General features: G+C 29.7%; 4 protein-coding genes across 6 annotated transcripts in view; 1 reads left to right on the forward strand and 3 right to left on the reverse strand.

Annotated features, from left to right (window-relative positions):
* Positions 1 to 18676, reverse strand: part of LOC134836030 (cytochrome c oxidase subunit 6A2, mitochondrial) — a 351497-nt gene that overhangs the window by 42040 nt on the left and 290781 nt on the right. The gene's annotated exons all lie outside the window — the stretch shown is intronic.
* Positions 580 to 11894, reverse strand: LOC134833133 (glutamine--fructose-6-phosphate aminotransferase [isomerizing] 2-like). 3 transcript variants are annotated; one of them, XM_063847355.1, is made up of 7 exons: positions 11412 to 11894; positions 11063 to 11349; positions 5800 to 6453; positions 4156 to 4191; positions 3661 to 3818; positions 2151 to 2990; positions 580 to 1174 (listed from the first exon to the last, which is right to left on the reverse strand). In XM_063847355.1, exons 2-7 carry the CDS (start codon positions 11067 to 11069, stop codon positions 800 to 802), a joined length of 2070 nt encoding a protein of 689 aa, XP_063703425.1. In that variant the 5' UTR covers positions 11070 to 11349; positions 11412 to 11894; the 3' UTR covers positions 580 to 799. The 3 variants fall into 3 exon arrangements, with proteins under 3 accessions (XP_063703425.1, XP_063703426.1, XP_063703427.1); XM_063847356.1 differs by lacking the exon at positions 4156 to 4191 and adding an exon at positions 4492 to 4512 and having other exon boundaries at positions 11063 to 11894; XM_063847357.1 differs by lacking the exon at positions 4156 to 4191 and having other exon boundaries at positions 11063 to 11894.
* LOC134835393 (tRNA-dihydrouridine(20) synthase [NAD(P)+]-like) lies at positions 13489 to 15385 on the reverse strand. The gene is made up of 2 exons (XM_063850269.1): positions 15170 to 15385; positions 13489 to 14714 (listed from the first exon to the last, which is right to left on the reverse strand). Exons 1-2 carry the CDS (start codon positions 15303 to 15305, stop codon positions 13489 to 13491), a joined length of 1362 nt encoding a protein of 453 aa, XP_063706339.1. The 5' UTR covers positions 15306 to 15385.
* On the forward strand, positions 15416 to 18622 carry LOC134836023 (vacuolar protein sorting-associated protein 4). The gene is made up of 6 exons (XM_063851142.1): positions 15416 to 15497; positions 15631 to 15808; positions 15877 to 16817; positions 18096 to 18239; positions 18310 to 18397; positions 18459 to 18622. The coding sequence occupies exons 2-6, from the start codon at positions 15673 to 15675 to the stop codon at positions 18473 to 18475; spliced, it is 1326 nt and encodes a 441-aa protein (XP_063707212.1). The 5' UTR covers positions 15416 to 15497; positions 15631 to 15672; the 3' UTR covers positions 18476 to 18622.

The raw sequence follows: 18676 nt of genomic DNA on the forward strand, positions 1-18676 counted from the left end.
TTGTGAAAAAAAAAATAAATTTTCTAATTTAATATTTTTTTCAAGAAGGGTTTTGAAAAAAAAAATCAAATTAAAAAAAACACAAATTTTCATTTATTTTCTAAACATTTTTTAGATCAACCCTTGTGTCATCTACGCCATTTCAACTCAATGCCCATCCCTGGAAAAACTCTCGGTAGCCAATTGCCCCCAACTCACGGACCAATGTATCGAATTTACCACAAACTTGCATCGTTTGCATTTTCTCGACATCTCTGGATGCAAAAAACTTACCAAAATCACGGAATACGCCTTATGGAAGTCTCCTCAGTTGCGAATTTTGCACGCAGTCGGCATGGAACGTCTTGAAATGAGCATAATTATGTTTTTTGCGAAAATTCCGACGTTGCAAATGTACCGCTGCGACAAAGATTACACTCGAGTCGAGTTTGAAGCCAAAAAATATTTGAACAAAAAGGTTCAAAATATCAAACGATGCTTGGTTTTTGCTCACATTACTAGAGATAAGTAAAAAATGCACCGTTAATCACTTGCAAAAATTAAATTTTAAATAAAAGTTACACAAAAAAATTATATTAAACGATTTTTATTTAAATTTTTAAGTGTTGCGGGACCCTTGGGGCCACTTTTTATAACATATGTGTGTAAAATTCAATGGAAAAGCTTCTTAATTCAATAAAATATTGGAAAAATTTCATGCTCCCGACGTAAAAACTTATCATTAAGTGATGCGCAAATGGAATTATTAATAAAAAAATAAAGATTCTTCTTTTTTTCGTTCCTGCGGCGACAGATTCGATTACTCTACCGTTACAGATTTCGCGAGATTACGTGGGCAATCGACGTTGCAGCCACGCAACACGGCAATGTGGTACGAGAGCAGCTGCATGGGAATGACAGTGAGGACGCCTTGGAGACAGTCGACAGTACGGGGAACTTCCAATGCTTTCGAGGCGAATTTCTTCGTTTCTTCGTCGCCAACTTCGCAAACGACGATCGGGCGACCTTCGCGTGCCGTCACCTGTTGCATGGCATTCATGCATTTTGTGTAGACGGGATCGCGCATCACAATCATGACAATGGGCATTTTGTCGTCAACGAGGGCAAGAGGACCGTGTTTGAGTTCGCCAGCCATGATGCCTTCGCTGTGCATGTAAGTCAGCTCTTTTACTTTCTGAAATGGTTAAATTTGAGAATTTTATTAAAAAAATATTCGGAAAAAAAATAAAATAAATTTAATATTTTTACTTTTTGTCACAAACTTTCTTTGTAGAGAAAAAATATTTAAAAAAAAATTAAAAACAAAAATAAAAAAATAAATTAAAAAAATTTTTTGCGCACTTTTTTTGTAATTCTCGGTTGAAAAGTAAATTTTGATAAAGACAAATTAGAGAAAAAAAAATAATTTTTTAAAATTTCAGTTTTAAACCGTTAAACTTAATAAGAAAGCTTAAAAAAAATAAAATTAATTTTTTTTTTAAAATAAAAAAATATATAAATAAAATTATTAATTTAAAAGAAAAATTGGAAAAATCAATGAATCAAAAAATAAAAAATCAGAAAACAAAAAAAAAAATAATTCAATAATTTTTCTCTAAAAAAAAATATCATTAATTTTCAATTTTAACGCTTTTGTATTCCAAAAAAGTCATAAATTAAAAAAAAAATAAATAAAAATAAAGTTCAAAAATTGAAAAAAATTAAAAAGAATTGAAAAAAAAATTAAACTTATTTTTATTCAAATTTTTTAAATGAAACTATTGAAATAAAAAATAATTATACCAAAGTTGGTATTTTTATAAAAATTTTCTTTTAAAAAATTTTTTTAGAAAAATTGAAAATAAAATTAGATTTTTTTTTTATTTAATAAAAAAATTTTTTTTTTATATTCTCAATTTAATTAGCAAAATATAAATTAAATATTAAAAATCGTTTAAATTTTCTATTTAAAAATTTCCGTTAAAAAAATAAAAATAAGAGAAAATAAAATTTAAATAAATTTGTACGATTTGAATTTTTTTAAAATAAAATTAGAAAAAATTGATAAAAAAAATAATAAAAATACCATTTAAAGCGACTTATTATAAAAAAAAAAATTGAAAAAAAATTTGTGACAAAAAAAAAATAATTTTAGTCGTTTAAAAACTTACCAAAGCTCCTTCCATGCACGTGGCAAAGTTATATCCGCGTCCCATGATAAGCAACGACTTTTGTTGGTACAAATGTTTGGCAATGTCGAGCACTTGTTCGTCCAATTTGAGCACTTCCTTGATGAGTTTGTCCAAATTCAGCAATCCCTCGATGATTTCTTGGCGTCGTTGTTGCAACGAAATCCGATCTTCGCTCATGACCAAGCCAAACATCACCAACGAGATGAATTGCGACGTGTAAGCTTTTGTCGAAGCGACACCAATTTCGGGTCCGGCATTAATATGCACGCCACAATGCGATTCACGGCAAATTGAACTGCCCACGGTGTTTGTGATACCGACAATTAAGGCACCGCGTTGCTTGCAATACCGCAAAGCCATCAAAGTGTCAGCCGTTTCGCCGGATTGCGAAATGAAGAAACACACGTCGTCCCGGAAAATGGGCGTATTGCGGTCCAAAAAGTCACTTGCGAGCTCCACCATCACCGGTAACTCGGTTAATTCCTCCAAAAGTTGTCGGGTGGCGACGGCACTGTGGTACGAGGTACCGCAACCGATGAGCATCAAACGACGACAACGCTTAATCTCGGGAATGTATTCCTTGATGCCGCCCAGTGTGACGCTCTTGTTTTGGAAGTTCAAACGACCACGCATCGTGTTGATGACGGATTCGGGTTGCTCGAAAATTTCCTTTTGCATGAAGTATTGGTAGTTGCCCTTCATGATTTGCTGGATTTCCATCTTGAGAGTTGTGATTTCGCGAGCATGGGGATCGTCATTTGTCTTTTTCAAACGATGGATGCTCAAGGCACCGTCTTTTACGGCAGCAACGTCGTCATCCTAAAAATAAATTCAAAAAAAAAATAATTAATTTTTAAATTTCAAATAATAAAAAATATTTTAATTTTAAAAAAAAATTAATAAAAAATATTTTTTAATGAAATTTTATTAAAATTCATTTAATTAAAAAATTTAAAAGTTCAATTAATAAAAATAATAATTAATAAATATAAATAAAAAATGCGAAAAATTAAAAAAAAAATGTAAATATTTTTTTTTAATTAAAATTTAAATAAAAATAAAATTTAAATAAAATTTTGAAAAAAAAACTCTGTTAAAAAATATTTTTTAATTAAATTAAAATTTTGAATTACGTTTTCAGAAAAAAAAATTGGAAGTTAAAAAATTTTATTTAATTTTTTAAAAATAGTAATTAATTAAATAACATTTTTAACATTTCAAGAAAAATAAATAAATTAATTTTTTAACAAATTTTTATTTTTTTTTAAATAATAAAATTTTTTAATTCATTAAAAATATTAAACATTTTTTTTTATTATTTTAAAAAATATTTTACATTAATTCGACAAAAAAAATAATTAAAAAAAAATAAATAATTAAAAAAAAATTTAAAATTTTAAATATTTTTAAAAAAAATTAAATAAATAAATTAAATTAATAACAATTTTTCATTTTTTTTTAAATATTTGTTTTAAAAAATATTCCTCACCTCCAAATAGATGACACGATTTGTGTGTTCAATAACAGCAGAAGCATCCGAAGCGAAGAAATATTCAACTTCTTTGTCATCAACGGGCATAAATTCCGATGTGCTTTCATTACGAGGCAAAATTGGCACTTCCCGTGCTGTTCCATGTGGACGATGCTCTAAGAAATTCATGAAAAAATAAAAATTAAATTGAAAAAATTTGTCAAAAAACATTAAATTTCGAAATTAACCATCACCTGAGTGCAATGAAAAGAAAAATTGTGCTAAAAATTGAAAAACCATCACCAGCTACATTTTTAAAAATAAAAAAAAGTTAAAAAAGAATAAAAAGGACAGATTTAAAAGCGTTTTTTGCGTGCGAAGAATGATTGCGTGTGATGTGTACTCCAAAAAATGCGATTTTTATTAATTTTGAATGTTTTTTCGTGTCATGTGAACCCACAAAGCTGTCAATGAACCATTTTTATCCAAAGATTCGAAAAAAAGTCACATTACCTGTTGTCGCAGCGTCAGCTTCAGTTGGGATCAAGGCTGTTTTGTCATTTTTTTTTATTTTAATTCATTACAATTTTTTTTCAAAAACAACAAACATAAAACAAAATATGAGAAAAAATTATAAAATTATCAAAATTAATTAAAAATTAACAATAAATTAATAAAATTTGTGTTAAAAAAAAGAACATTTATGTGCAAAAATATTAATAAAACATTAAAAAATTGCCAAAAACCCGAATGTTGCCCAAATTTTGAATACCAATGTTTTAGAAATTACACATAAATTGATGAAAATTATTTACAACAAAAAATATAGAGTGAGAAAAAGTGTTCTACCTGGCTTTTTATTAGTGTCGTCTAAGAAAGGCAGTTGCAACACAAGTTTTTTTTTAGTCACAAAAGAGTGTTTTTTTGTCACAACAAGGCAAGTATATGGATGATGTGGTGCGGGAATTTTTTTGAAAGTAACATGCATGGGCCAATTTCAGGAACAGGATTTGGTGTGAAAATGGAAAAAGTTAAAAATAAAATAATAAAAAAATGAAATTTTTGGGATTTTTTTTTAGGATTTTTGGGATTGGGAAAAAGGTGAAAACGTAAAATTTTAAGATTTTTTTACGAATTTCACCCTTTTTTTAAAGGAATTAACAGAAAAAGAAGAAATAATAAAAAAAAAACAAAATAAAGGGCAGGGCGTCTCCACTGCTCTTAAGACTGAAGCAATACAGAAAAATATTTTTATTTTATTAATAAATTAAATTTTAAGTGAAAATTAATAATTATTTAAAATTAAATTTGTCAAAAAAATAATTTTTAATTTTTTAACGGTCATATTTTTAAACTGACATTTTTTAAAATTTGTCGAATTTTTTTTATTTTGATCAAAAAAATATTTCTTAAATATAATTTTTTATCAATTTTCATTCTTATTGAGTTTTTTTTTAATTTTAATTTGCGAAAAAAATAATTTTCGAATTTTTTAACGGTTATTTTTTAAATTGACATTTATAAATTTTATTCAAAAAATGTCAAATTTTTAAAATAAAATGTTTTTTGCCGCTAAAAGGTGTAAATTCTGACAAATTTTGTCATTAATTATATGTTTGAATTAGCCATGAAGCGATTTTCAAATTTTTAACGGTCATTTTTTGAATTGACATTTCCGAATTTTTGTGAAATTTTGAATAAATTTATTTTATTTATCTTCAATTCTTCAGGAAATTTCTTCAATCAAAATTTAATTTAATTTTTATTGAAAAAAAAATCGAATTTTAACGTTAATTTTTTTGAACTGACATTTAAAAATTTTCATCAAATTTTTTAATGAATTTAAATTTTTTTCTATTAAATTTTCTAAAAATTTAAAATTTTTCTATATTGCTTCAGTCTAAAATTAAAAATTCTATTCTAAAATAATTAAAAAAAAAACAAATCAAACAAAATAAATCTTTTTTTTTCTAACACAAAAAAAAAACTAAAAACAAGACAAAACTATCATGCAAAAAAATTACAGAGCAAAATTTTGGATTTTAAAATTTTTTTCTGATCTATTCTAAGTGATTTGCTATTCTAAAAGAGGAAAAAAAATCAAATTTGCAGTGATGGATTTCTCAGGTTACCTGTCGACTTTTCTCTATTTCTTACCTTTTCCATACAAAATCGGAATGTGATCCGTAGCGAGACGCGTTTTGGTCTTAATTCCCACCAACAACGGCGATCCACGTCTCGACGCGACACATTCGCCCGGGAAATGCTTCGACTTGAATGCCAACGCGAACGCTCCCTCGAGCTGCGAAATAACTTGCTCCACAAGTTCCCGGAAGGAATACGTCGGATGTTGCACGTACAAATGATGCACCAATTTGGCGATAATTTCCGTGTCCGTTTCCGACTCAAAAACGTATCCCTTTTGCTCGAGGAACGTCTTGATGTCCTTGTAGTTCGTGATGATGCCATTATGCACCACGACGAACGAATGATCGGCATCACTGCGTTGCGGATGCGAATTTACCTCACACGGGACTCCGTGCGTCGCCCAACGTGTGTGCGCAATGCCAACATGCACATCCAGCATCTCGTCCAAATTCTGCTCGGCACATTGTGTCGCAACGGCTTCCTCCAAGACCTTAACTTTGCCCGTGGCACGCACCAAAGTGATGCCTTTCGTGTCATGCGCATCGATAGCGACGCCAGCCGAGTCATAACCGCGGTACTCGAGACGCTTCAGACCCGTGATGAGGAATTCGAGGACTTCACGACGCGATTTCGGCGTCAAATAGTTCAAATAAGCGAAGATTCCTGCAAAAAAAGAAGAAATTTTTTATCAAGTTTTCAAAGCAGGTTTAAACCAGTTGGGCAACTCGTTAGAAAAGAGCACGCATTCTTAATAAAAAAAAAAATGAAAGTGAAATTTTTTGATCTCACGTATGGCAACGCGCGTAACGTAAGTGGTTGACCTTCAATTCGCTTGATAAATTGTGGACAAAAAGGAGATGAATTTATAAAATATGCAAATCAAGTTAAAAATAGGTGAGACTAAAATTGATACAAAAAAAAATATTTTTTAATTGATAAAATCAAAAAAATATCAGATTTTTTTTCAATTAAATAAAATTGCAAAAAATGTAACTGATAAAAATTCGCAGAAAAATTTCTTTGAAAAATTGCGAATTTTTATCGTGACATAATGAAATTGATAAAATTTGTAAAACACGGAATTGATACTATCGGAGTCAAGGTTGCCGGTTTTTTTTTATTGGCAAAGTCATTAAAAAAGTTTTTGATTTAATTTTTTGCAATAAAAAATTGAATAGTCTGCATTTTGTGTTTTTTTTCAAATAAATAAATTAAAAATGGATTTCTGATGATAAAAAAACCAAAAATGGATTTAAGAGCTAAAAAAATATTTCGAGAGCTAAAAAATTATTTCAAGAGCTAAAAAATTATTTTGAGAGCTAAAAAATTATTTTGAGAGCTAAAAAATTATTTTGAGAGCTAAAAAATTATTTCGAGAGCTAAAAAATTCATTTCGAGAATTAAAAAAAATATTTCGAGAGCTAAAAAATTATTTCGAGAGCTAAAAAAATTATTTCGAGAGCTAAAAAATTATTTCGAGAGCTAAAAAATTATTTTGAGAGCTAAAAAATTAATTTCGAGAGCAAAAACAAAATTTCGAGAGCTAAAAAATTATTTCGAGAGCTAAAAAATTATTTCGAGAGCTAAAAAATTATTTCGAGAGCTAAAAAATTATTTCAAGAGCTAAAAAAATTATTTCGAGAGCTACAAAATTCATTTCAAGAGCATAAATATTTCGAGAGCTAAAAAATTATTTCGAGAGCTAAAAAATTATTTCGAGAGCTAAAAAATTCATTTCGAGATCTAAAAAAAATATTTCGAGAGCTAAAAAAAATATTTCGAGAGCTAAAAAATTATTTTGAGAGCTACAAAATTCATTTCGAGAATTATAAAAAATATTTCGAGAGCTACAAAATTCATTTCGAGAGCTAAAAAAATTATTTCGAGAGCTAAAAAATTATTTCGAGAGCTAAAAAATTATTTCGAGAGCTAAAAAATTATTTCGAGAGCTAAAAAATTATTTTGAGAGCTAAAAAATTATTTTGAGAGCTAAAAAATTATTTCAAGATCTACAAAATTCATTTCGAGAATTAAAAAAAATATTTCGAGAACTAAAAAATTCATTTCGAGATCTAAAAAATTCATTTCAAGAGCTAAAAAATTAATTTCGAGAATTAAAAAAATATTTCTAGAGCTAAAAAATTATTTCGAGAGCAAAAAAAATAATTCCAAGAGCTAAAAAATTATTTTGATAATTAAAAAAATATTTCTAGAGCTAAAAAATTATTTCGAGAGCAAAAAAAATAATTCCAAGAGCTAAAAAATTATTTTGAGAATTAACAAAAATATTTCGAGAGCAAAAAAAAATAATTTCAATAGCTAAAAAATTATTTTGAGAATTAAAAAAATATTTCGAGAGCTAAAAAATTAATTTTGAGAACTAAAAAAATTTTCGAGATCGAAAAAGTTCATTTTTAAAATTTAAGATTCACTTCGAGAGAGGAAAAGCTCATTTCGAAAATATGAATTTAAAAATAAATTTCAAAACATAATTTCAAAAAATTCGACGAATCACTGTCTACTTCTACGAAACCATCAAAGATAACAAATACTTCGAAAATCGCCCTTGATCTTCTTTGATGACAAAACTTTGACGTAATTTTAAGCAATTTTAACGGGAACTCTTATTGAACAATAGACACAAAAAATAATCTTGATTACTCCGCTATCTTTTCACGGTACTTGGTGCTTTACTCGTTAATTATTTTATCTCTCAATTGCTAGAAATTACATTTTGATAACAATTATCAAGGAATTCTCATTAAAAATCAACAAGAAATCCCCAATTTTTTACTGCAACTTCTTCTTTTGAGGACTTTTGAACGTCTAATAAATAATTTTTTCTAAGTTTTCTATAAAAAAAAAAAATAAAAACTTTTTTATTTTAACAGGTGTTGATGTACTTTAACGTCACATTATTTACAATTAATCAAATATTTGTACAAAAGTCACGTCTAAAGAGAAAAAGTTCTTGGCATTCTTGACACGTTTGCATTTTTTCGGATTTTCTGAACCTGTCTTTGCAGTAAAAACTTCTTTTTGTCAGAACAAGGAAGATGTCACATTCAATGTTAACCACCTTCAAGCATCAACCGGTCCCATATTTTCTGTCATTTCTTCTCGTTCCCGCTGCAGAGTTATTTTTAGAAAGCATTTGTGGCACGAGCAGTCGGTATTATGCAAAATTGTCGCACACATGCAGCATTCTCAGTGCGAAGTCGAAAGGGAGTTTTCCTTGAAACCGACTTTTACTGCAACTCACTCGACGACGTCGTCCGATCGACGTAATATGCTTCAATTGTTGCAAGTTGCGTACGAGCGAACAAGAAACCTTTGAAGGTCGCTTTTGGAACTTCTTTTCCTGGTGCGACAACTTTTGTTTCAAAAGCCATTAAAAGTAACGGTAGACAATTAATTTGAACACTCCTTAAAAAAAGATTTAATTTTTTGGTGTGTCATTTATTTTTTCGTATTGAATAAAATTCATTATGCAACAATTTCTTTTACAAAGTTACGTGCTGCTGCAATAAGCCGTCAAAACAAAACAAATGAAATTTGAAAAATTATTTACTACACCCATGGTGCGAACATTGACTCGTAACGTAAACAGAAAAATTTATTTGCCAATTCAGGTTTAATTGTATCGCAAAAAAATTATTGAATGGCGTTAAAATATTAAAAATTAAAATCAGCGCATTTTTTTTGTTGGTCTAAAATTATTTAGGCTTTGAAATATTATCGTTTTCAGATTTAAGAGCTGAATTTTTTAAAATTTTAATTAAAGAGCTAAGAATTCAGTTTTAAGAGCTGAAAACTTAGTTTTAAGATCTAAACTGAGTTTTCCGCTTCCTTGGATCAAAAAAAATTTGTTCAGCTCTTAAATCTAACTTCTCAGTTTTTAAAATAAACTTTTCAGCTTTTTAGTCTCAAGTTAAAAAGTTAGTTTTAATTTTAAGAGCTGAGATTTTTTTATTCACAAGAGCTGAAAAAATAGTTTTAAAAAATAAAAAAAACAGAAGTTAAAACTAAGTTTTCAGCTCTTGTAAATATAAAAAAACTTTTAGCTCTTAAAACTAACTTTTTAACTTCTGGCTGAAAGTTTATTTCAAAAACTGGAAAATTAGTTTTACATGCTAAAGTTTTTTTTTAATCCGAGGGAGCTAAAAATTTAGTTTAAAGATCTGAAATATTGGAAATTTAATTTTTAGCTTTTTTTCCTAAAACTAGCTCTTTTAATAATGGCTGAAAGCTTTTTTGAAAGGACTGAAAGACTGTAAGGAGCAGAAAAATTAATTTAAAAATCTGAAAAACGGAAAATTAAATTTTTAACTCTTTAAATAAAAGTCTAAAAATTCAGCTTTTAAATCTGAAAATAAATAAAAACTTTAGTTTTCTTTTTAAATAACAAATGTAAGCTAAACTAAAAGATTTTGTTAATTTTCTGAATTTTAGGTTTTAATATTTTTAATTCTTTCAATGAGCCTTAAAAAATTTTTTTTTAAGTTTAAAAAAATCTAAAAAACTGAAAATTTATATTAAAATCTAAAATTTGAGAGCTAAAAAGTTATCAAACACTATATTTTTCAAAAACTGAGAAGTTTGTTTCAAAAACTGACAACTTTACTTAAAAAACTAAAAAGTTAGCTCTAAAAGCTGAAAAGCTGAAATCCTTCAAAAAACTTTTTTAATGAAAAAGAAAAATTTTTAAGTCAGACAGACCTAAAAATCGCAAATTTCATCGAAAAAAATGCACTTTAAAAATGAAAGACAAGCAAAAATCGGCAACATGTAGGTAAAAATGTTAGTAGGTAGCTTAGACTTTTAACTTTTTATTTTTAATTTTTTGCAAAAGGATCGAAATCTAGGGCAAGTAAAACATTTGTAGGTTTTAGCAAATAATTTCCTGGTTTGTTGCATTAACAAATATCTCTACTACAAGTCGCCCAGACAACTTTTGTTGCTGTGACACAAAATCGAATCAAAATAAAAAATTATCTAATACCGCCGAAAATACTGGAGATGCCTACACTACACGCATTACAGATTGATTTTGTAATTTGCATCTTATCTAAAGTGAAAGTGATCAATTTTGGTGTCATTATTATTTTTTTTTTCAACGAAACAGGTCGTCGTCGTTTATACTTTGTTTGCTTTAGATGGAAACCTGATATCGTTAATCATTGCGTGTGTTGTTGAGGTAGTAAGTATTACTTAATAATAATAATTTTTTTTTCGGTTAAGGCGCCGATTGGATTGCGCCGAAGATACTTACCACACATTTTTCTATTCTTTTATTTAAAATTTTCTGGATTAATTAATTTTTTTAAAATATTTTTTTTTGTTGTGAATAATTTTGCCACGTCGTTAACGAAACAAAATAACTGATGAAATTTTAACTCTTTTCGTTTAAAATATTTTTTTTCTTCTCTCTCAGAGAATCTTATCAGCTTTAATCACTTTTAATGTAATTTTTACACTTTTTTAAATTATTTTTTTTTATTTAATTTTTTTTCTGTTCACTTTTTTGCGAGTCCAAGACACATCCGAATCCAGCGAATTCTGCAAACGAAATGAACTGAACTTTATGATACGTTTGTTTTTATCTTTTATTTACACTCTACAGACGCACAGCGCTACAGTTCGCGTATATCTCCATTGATTTGTTGTTTTGTGTGTTAAATCGTCGTCGTCGTCGTCGTTTGGCTGTCGGTCTTACAGGAAAAACTCGTTTTATCGCTTTATTTTATTGTTTCTTGCATATTGCTAGTCTCTCACTTCTCTATTTATCTTTTGTGTCGTTTGCCTGGTGATTCCTGCCGCTGTTGTCGACAAGCCAAATCTTCGTGATAAGCCGAGGTGTGAGTCAGCGACGATTTTTTTTCTCGGGGAGATTAAGTTATCTGGCTATCAATGAATGAAAAAATCCGCATGAAAATTGTTTTTCTTTCGTTCGGCAGCCGATTTGGTGAAGTGATGTGATTTGATGATGAAACGTTGGAGGGTTTCAGTCTTTTTTGGTTTTCATTTAAAGAAATTTCGTTTGAAATTTACTTTTTTTACATTTTCTTTTAGAAAATTTGCGATATTTATTTTTCATTCATGAAGTTACACATCAACAATAAGGGAGGTGAGTGACTGAGTGTCAGATGATAAGTGTCAAATGGGTGACAATTCGAAGGCAGTGACGGAGAAGGAGATGGAAGAGGGACCGAATTCCGTAATCAGGTAAAAATTTGAACTTGTTAGAACTTAAAAATCAAAAATTTATTAAAAATTTTAATAAAAGAGCTAAAAAGTTTATTTTTAGGTCTGAAATTCTCATTTGAAATTTTGAAAAATTTCATTTAAAAAGCTGAAAATTAATTTTGAGGCCTAAAGATTCATTTTAAAATCTGCTCATTTCAAAGCTAAAAATTCTTTTTCAGCCTAAAAATTTTTCATTTTAAAATCTTAAAATTTCATTCATTTTTTACTAAAAAGTTCACAAGAGCTTGAAGGCCTAAAGATTCATTTTAAAATCTGAAAATTTTATTTTAAGAGCTGAAAATTAATTTTTAGGCCTAAAGATTTATTTTAAAATTTGAAAAATTCATGTAAAGAGCTGAAAACTAATTTTTAGGCCTAAATTTTAATTTTAAAATCTGAAAAGTTCATTTCAAGAGCTGAAAATTCATTTTTAGGCCTAAAGATTCATTTTTAAATCTAAAAAATTCATTTCAAGAGCTGAAAATTCATTTTTAGGCCTAAAGATTCATTTTAAAATCTGAAAAATTCATTTCAAGAGCTGAAAATTCATTTTTAGGCCTAAAGATTCATTTTAAAATCTAAAAAGTTCATTTCAAGAGCTGAAAATTCATTTTTAGGCCTAAAGATTCATTTTTAAATCTGAAAAGTTCATTCCAAGAGCTAAAATCTGAATTCTAAAAAGTTCATTTCAAGAGCTGAAAAGTTCATTTAAAGAGCTAAAAAGTTCATTTCAAGAGCTGAAAATTCATTTTTAGGCCTAAAGATTCATTTCAAGACCTGAAAATTCATTTTTAGGCCTAAAAATTCATTTCATTAGCTGAAAATTCATTTTTAGGCCTAAAGATTCATTTCAAGAGCTGAAAATTCATTTTTAGGCCTAAAGATTCATTTTAAAATCTGAAAAGTTCATTTCAAGAGCTGAAAATTCATTTTTAGGCCTAAAGATTCATTTTTAAATCTAAAAAGTTCATTTCAAGAGCTAAAAATTCTTTTTTAGGCCTAAATTTTAATTTTAAAATCTGAAAAGTTCATTTCAAGAGCTGAAAATTCATTTTTAGGCCTAAAGATTCATTTTAAAATCTGAAAAGTTCATTTCAAGAGCTGAAAATTCATTTTTAGGCCTAAAGATTCATTTTAAAATCTAAAAAGTTCATTTCAAGAGCTGAAAATTCATTTTTAGGCCTAAAGATTCATTTCAAGAGCTGAAAATTCATTTTTAGGCCTAAAGATTCATTTCAAGAGCTGAAAATTCATTTTTAGGCCTAAAGATTCATTTTAAATTCTGAAAAGTTCATTTCTAGAGCTGAAAATTCATTTTTAGGCCTAAAGATTCATTTCAAGAGCTGAAAATTTATTTTTAGGCCTAAAAAATTATATAAAAATCTAAAAAGTTCATTCAAAAAAACGACTTGAAGCCAATTTTCAACCCAAAAATTAATCAAAAACTCATTTTTAGCTCAATAAAATCCCATCTTTTATTAATTGCTCTTCCGTCACGAACCCCTTGCTATAAAGACACACCAAAGCCGCACTTTGTTCCGCAAATCTTTTACTAACTTCGAAATACGTGCTCGAAAATTTCTCATTTTCGAATGTCACAACGGCTTGAAAGAGCTTTCCCTGATTTATTATTTCGTACTTTGGCAACGGCATCTTCAATTTCGTCGAATGCTGGTTCAATGTCTGTTTAGGACTTTCATTTTCCTTGTATTTCGACTTTAGATACCGAATTTTATGCGTAATTATGTTCTCATCGTTGCTCGAATCTAACTTTTGCTTCTTATTTGGCTGATCAACGATGCATTCTCTCCTTATTGCCGAATCTAAATGAGTTTTTTTGCTCTGTGCGTCCTTGTAAAAGTCCAATAAACCCCAAATTTCGCACATTTCTTCGATACTTTGCGCTGCGAGGAATTTCTGACCCATTTCCGTCTCTTGAACGTCTCGCAAAATATTTTGAATATTAAATTTTGTATTTCCCACGGGGTTATCGTACTGAATCGCGAGTTTCAGATATTCCCGGATGACGTCATCAATGGGCAAGGGACCTTCTTTGCGGAAAACCGAACAATTCCATTGGGCACTGCGAGCGATCATGACACTAGAAGCTCCCGTGGCAGCCCGAAAAGCCATCAAATCTTCGTAATTTTTGATTTCAGCACTTCCACCATTGGCGATGACGGGAATTTCCAACGCTTCAGCGACGCATTTGATGAAATCTCGGTTGCACGGATGTCGTGGTCGCTCATCTCTCGTTCTGCCATGCACCCCGATCGCGCTGATTCCCGTGGCTTCGAGTTGTTTGGCAGCGGCGATGGTTTCATCTTTATCGGGTTTGACGCGAATCTTGCAGGTAATTGGAATTTTGCAGTTTTCCACGAGAGTTTTGAGGATTTTTTTCGCATTTTCTAGGTTGTAGAAGAGAGCGACGCCCATGCCGCCTTTCACGGAAAATTCTTTGGGGCAACCCATGTTGATGTCGATGCCAGCAACGTCATTTTCGAGCATTTTGGCGACTTTTAAGGCACGTTCGGCGCAAGCGGTGCCCATCTGGACAATTAAACGGGATTGTTCTTCCGGGCAAATTCGAAGGACTAAGGAGCCGTCAGTCGTTTCCACGTAATCGATCGTGTTGAGGGCCTCGTTTTGACGACGAATGCACTTCAGGAGCTTAAAATCTGGAAGAAAAATGGAAAAAATATTAAAAATTATTCCAATTAATTCAAACCAAGCATAAAAAAATTATTTTCAGGCCAAAGAAACACTGAATTTCGACCAATTTTGGACAAAATTTTAATATTTTCTTCAAAAACTATGGAATTTGAGCTTAAAATCTGAAGGAAAATGGAAAAAAAAGATCAAATTTCGTTACAAAAAATTTTTTTGGCGCCGATTTTAGACGAAATTTTATTTTTTTCATCAAAAGTAATGACAATTAAGCTCAAAATCTGAGAAGAAAATGATAAAAAAATTAAAAATTATTCCAATTAATTCAAATCAAGCACTAAAAATTAATTTCAGAAGCCCTAAATACCAAATTTTGATGGATTTTGGACGAAATTTTATTTTTTTTCATCAAAATGCGGTAAAAATCAAGAAAAATTCAACAAATTTGAAGAAAAAATCAACTCACCGATCAATTCTTCAGTATAAACCAAGTCGGCTCCGTAACGTAAGCTCAGGACGCGCGTCGGCAGTGTCCCTATCCGCACCATCGGCGCTAGGATGACTTTATTTTCGTACATTTTACAATTTTTAGCACTCGTCATCGTCCAAAATTCCAAATTTTTATTAATTTTCTCACATGAAAATGTTTGTTTTGCCACGAGACTCTCTCAAAATTGCTTTCTGGGACAACTTTCGTCCCACAATGCATTCAAAAGTCGATTTGTGAGTTGTAAACAAAGAATTTTCGTCGAAAGTTTCTTATTTAATTAATCAATTTAGGCCACTTTGCAGAGGTAATTTCGTGTCTCAGCTAAATTTCAAGTCCCCAAGCACGGAAATCGGGATTTTCGGCTTTGGTTCGATGCGAAATCCGGGTTTGGCCTTGATTTGAAGTTCAACAACGTAATTTTTTCTCGTTTCTCGCAGACTTTCTGAGATCATCGACAGCAAAACAATCAATCGATAAGAATGGCTGCTGGAACTACCTTAGCGAAAGCTATCGAAATCGTCACAAAAGCCACGGAAGAGGATCGGAACAAGAATTACGAGGAGGCGCTACGTTTATACGAACACGGAGTCGAATATTTTTTGCATGCAATCAAATGTGAGTGTTATGTGACATTTCCAGCGATGACTCATTTTTAATTAAAAATTTTAATTTTTGATTTTTAGACGAAGCACAAGGCGACAAAGCGAAAGATTCGATCCGGGCAAAGTGCTTGCAGTATCTTGATCGTGCGGAAAAGCTAAAAACCTACTTGAAAAAGGGCAAGAAAAAGCCCGTGAAGGATGGCGACTCGTCAAGTACGAAGGACGGCAAGAAAGGGAGTGACAGTGACGACGATTCCGACGATCCGGAGAAGAAAAAACTCCAATCGAAGCTCGAAGGCGCCATTGTCGTCGAAAAACCGCACGTCAAATGGACCGACGTTGCTGGTCTCGATGCCGCTAAAGAAGCTCTCAAGGAGGCCGTCATCCTGCCCATCAAATTCCCCCATCTGTTCCAAGGCAAACGTGTCCCGTGGAAGGGAATTTTACTTTTTGGCCCGCCCGGAACGGGAAAATCGTATTTGGCAAAGGCCGTTGCCACCGAAGCGAATAATTCGACGTTCTTCAGTGTTTCCAGTTCGGATCTCGTGTCAAAGTGGCTCGGCGAATCGGAGAAACTCGTCAAAAATTTGTTCGAACTTGCAAGGCAACACAAGCCGAGCATCATTTTTATCGACGAAGTGGATTCGCTGTGCTCCGCGCGTTCCGACAACGAGAGCGAGAGTGCGCGTCGCATCAAAACCGAATTTCTCGTGCAAATGCAGGGCGTCGGATCGGACAACGAGGGCATTTTAGTGCTGGGCGCCACGAATATTCCGTGGGTACTGGATGCCGCGATCCGGCGACGTTTCGAGAAGCGAATTTACATTCCGTTGCCGGAGGAGCAGGCACGTCTCGTCATGTTTAAGTTGCATTTGGGCACGACAAGTCACGTGCTTACGGAAAACGACCTGCGGATACTGGCGAAGAAGAGTGAGGGATACTCAGGCGCTGATATTTCCATTGTTGTACGCGATGCCTTAATGGAGCCTGTGCGTAAGGTGCAGACTTCGACACATTTCAAAGTAAGTTGAATTTTATTTTATTTTTAAAAAAATTGGAATTTTTTAACTTTTTGAAAAATTATAAAAATTTATTTTAAAAATTGATTAATTTAGGGGTTTTCATAAAATTTTGGTCGTTCAAGAAAAAAAAATTAAAAGTTCATCAAAAAATTATTTTCGTAAAATTTTAGGAAATTTTTTTTAGTTCTGTGAAAACTCATTAAATTTAATTAAAATGATTAAATTAAATTTTAAATTAAATTAAATTTTAATTAAATTTTTAATAAATTTTAAAAATTTAAACTTTTTTGATAAATTTAAAAAAAACTATAAAAAATTCGTAAATAAATTTATAAAATTATTTAAAAAAAAAGTATACAAATGTATAGAGCAATCTTATATAATTTTTTTTTTTTTAATTCTAAGAACTTTTCGGGAAAATGATTGAAATTTATTTTTGAAAGTATTATTTTAAATTTGAATATTGAGAAAATATTTATAAGATTTTTCTGAAAAATTATTAAAATTAAAGTATTAAAATTTCTTGACAACATTTTTAATAAAAAAATTCTTTAATTTTCATTCAATGACCTTGAAAAAAATCTGAAAATTTTATAAAAATTAATTTTATTTTCTGGAAAATTTAGAAAAACTTTAATTAATTTTAATTATTTTATTAAATAAAAATTCATTAAAAAATTGAAACAAAAAATTTTTTTTGGGGAAATTATAGGAACATTTTTTAAATTCCTTGGAAACTCAATAATTTTCTAGCCAAATTAAAAAAAATAAAATTTAAAAAAATAATTTAAATTAAAATTCATAAAAATGGAATTTTTTAAATTATTTTTAAAATATTTATTTTTAAAAAATCTTAAAATTTCTTTACAAAATTTTAAATAAAAAAGGCTCAAAAAAAATCTGAAAATTTTATTTTTTTTTTCTGGAAAATTTAGAAAAACTCGAAGAAAAAAAAAATTAATTCATTAAAAAATATGAAACCTTAAATTTGTCAGCAAAATTTTTGAAATTTTATTTTAAAAAATAAATCATGAAATTTCATGACTTTTTTTTTGGAAAAAATTAAAAAATTTACACAAAATTGTATAAAAATAAAAAAAAATCAAGAAAACTTAGAAAAAATTATAAATTATCCGGCAAACTAAGAAATATTTTATAAAAATTCGATTTTTTCTGAAAATTAAGAAAAAAAAATTTAATTTTTAAAAAAAAAAAAATTAAAAATTTAAAAAAAAATTTAAAACTAAAAATTTATCAAAAATTAATTTATTTTTATAGAAAGTTCGTGGACCGTCACCCACAGATAAAAGCGTGATAGTCGACGATTTGCTTACTCCATGCTCTCCTGGCGACCCAGCTGCAATTGAAATGTCATGGATGGACGTTCCCGGCGACAAATTGTTTGAACCTCCCGTGTCTATGGCAAGTTTTTCCTTTAAAAATTCTCCTAAATTCGAATTTTCGGTAATTCTTATGTAATTTTCCATTTTAGGCTGATATGCTTAAATCTTTATCTCGAACCAAGCCGACTGTCAATGAAGATGATATGGTTAAACTCGACAAATTTACAAAAGATTTCGGTAATTTTTGGATTTTTAAAAATTTTTGAATGAATTTTTACGATTTTTCTTCGATTTTTAGGTCAAGAAGGCATGTAAACATCACAGGACGTCCACTTAAACCTAATTTTCTGTCATTTTTTCGATATTCTTGTTATTTGTGAGAAAAAAGTGAATTCACTGCAACGATGGAATCATCATAAAATCCTTTTGAAAACAAAAATTGTTGCCTAAAATACACTTATATGCTATTATTAACATTAAACTCAGTTTTTTTCTCAATTTTATCGTAGGTCCGTT

The sequence above is a fragment of the Culicoides brevitarsis genome, chromosome 3 (assembly GCF_036172545.1).
Source record: "Culicoides brevitarsis isolate CSIRO-B50_1 chromosome 3, AGI_CSIRO_Cbre_v1, whole genome shotgun sequence".
Classification (NCBI taxonomy): Eukaryota; Metazoa; Arthropoda; class Insecta; order Diptera; family Ceratopogonidae; genus Culicoides; species Culicoides brevitarsis.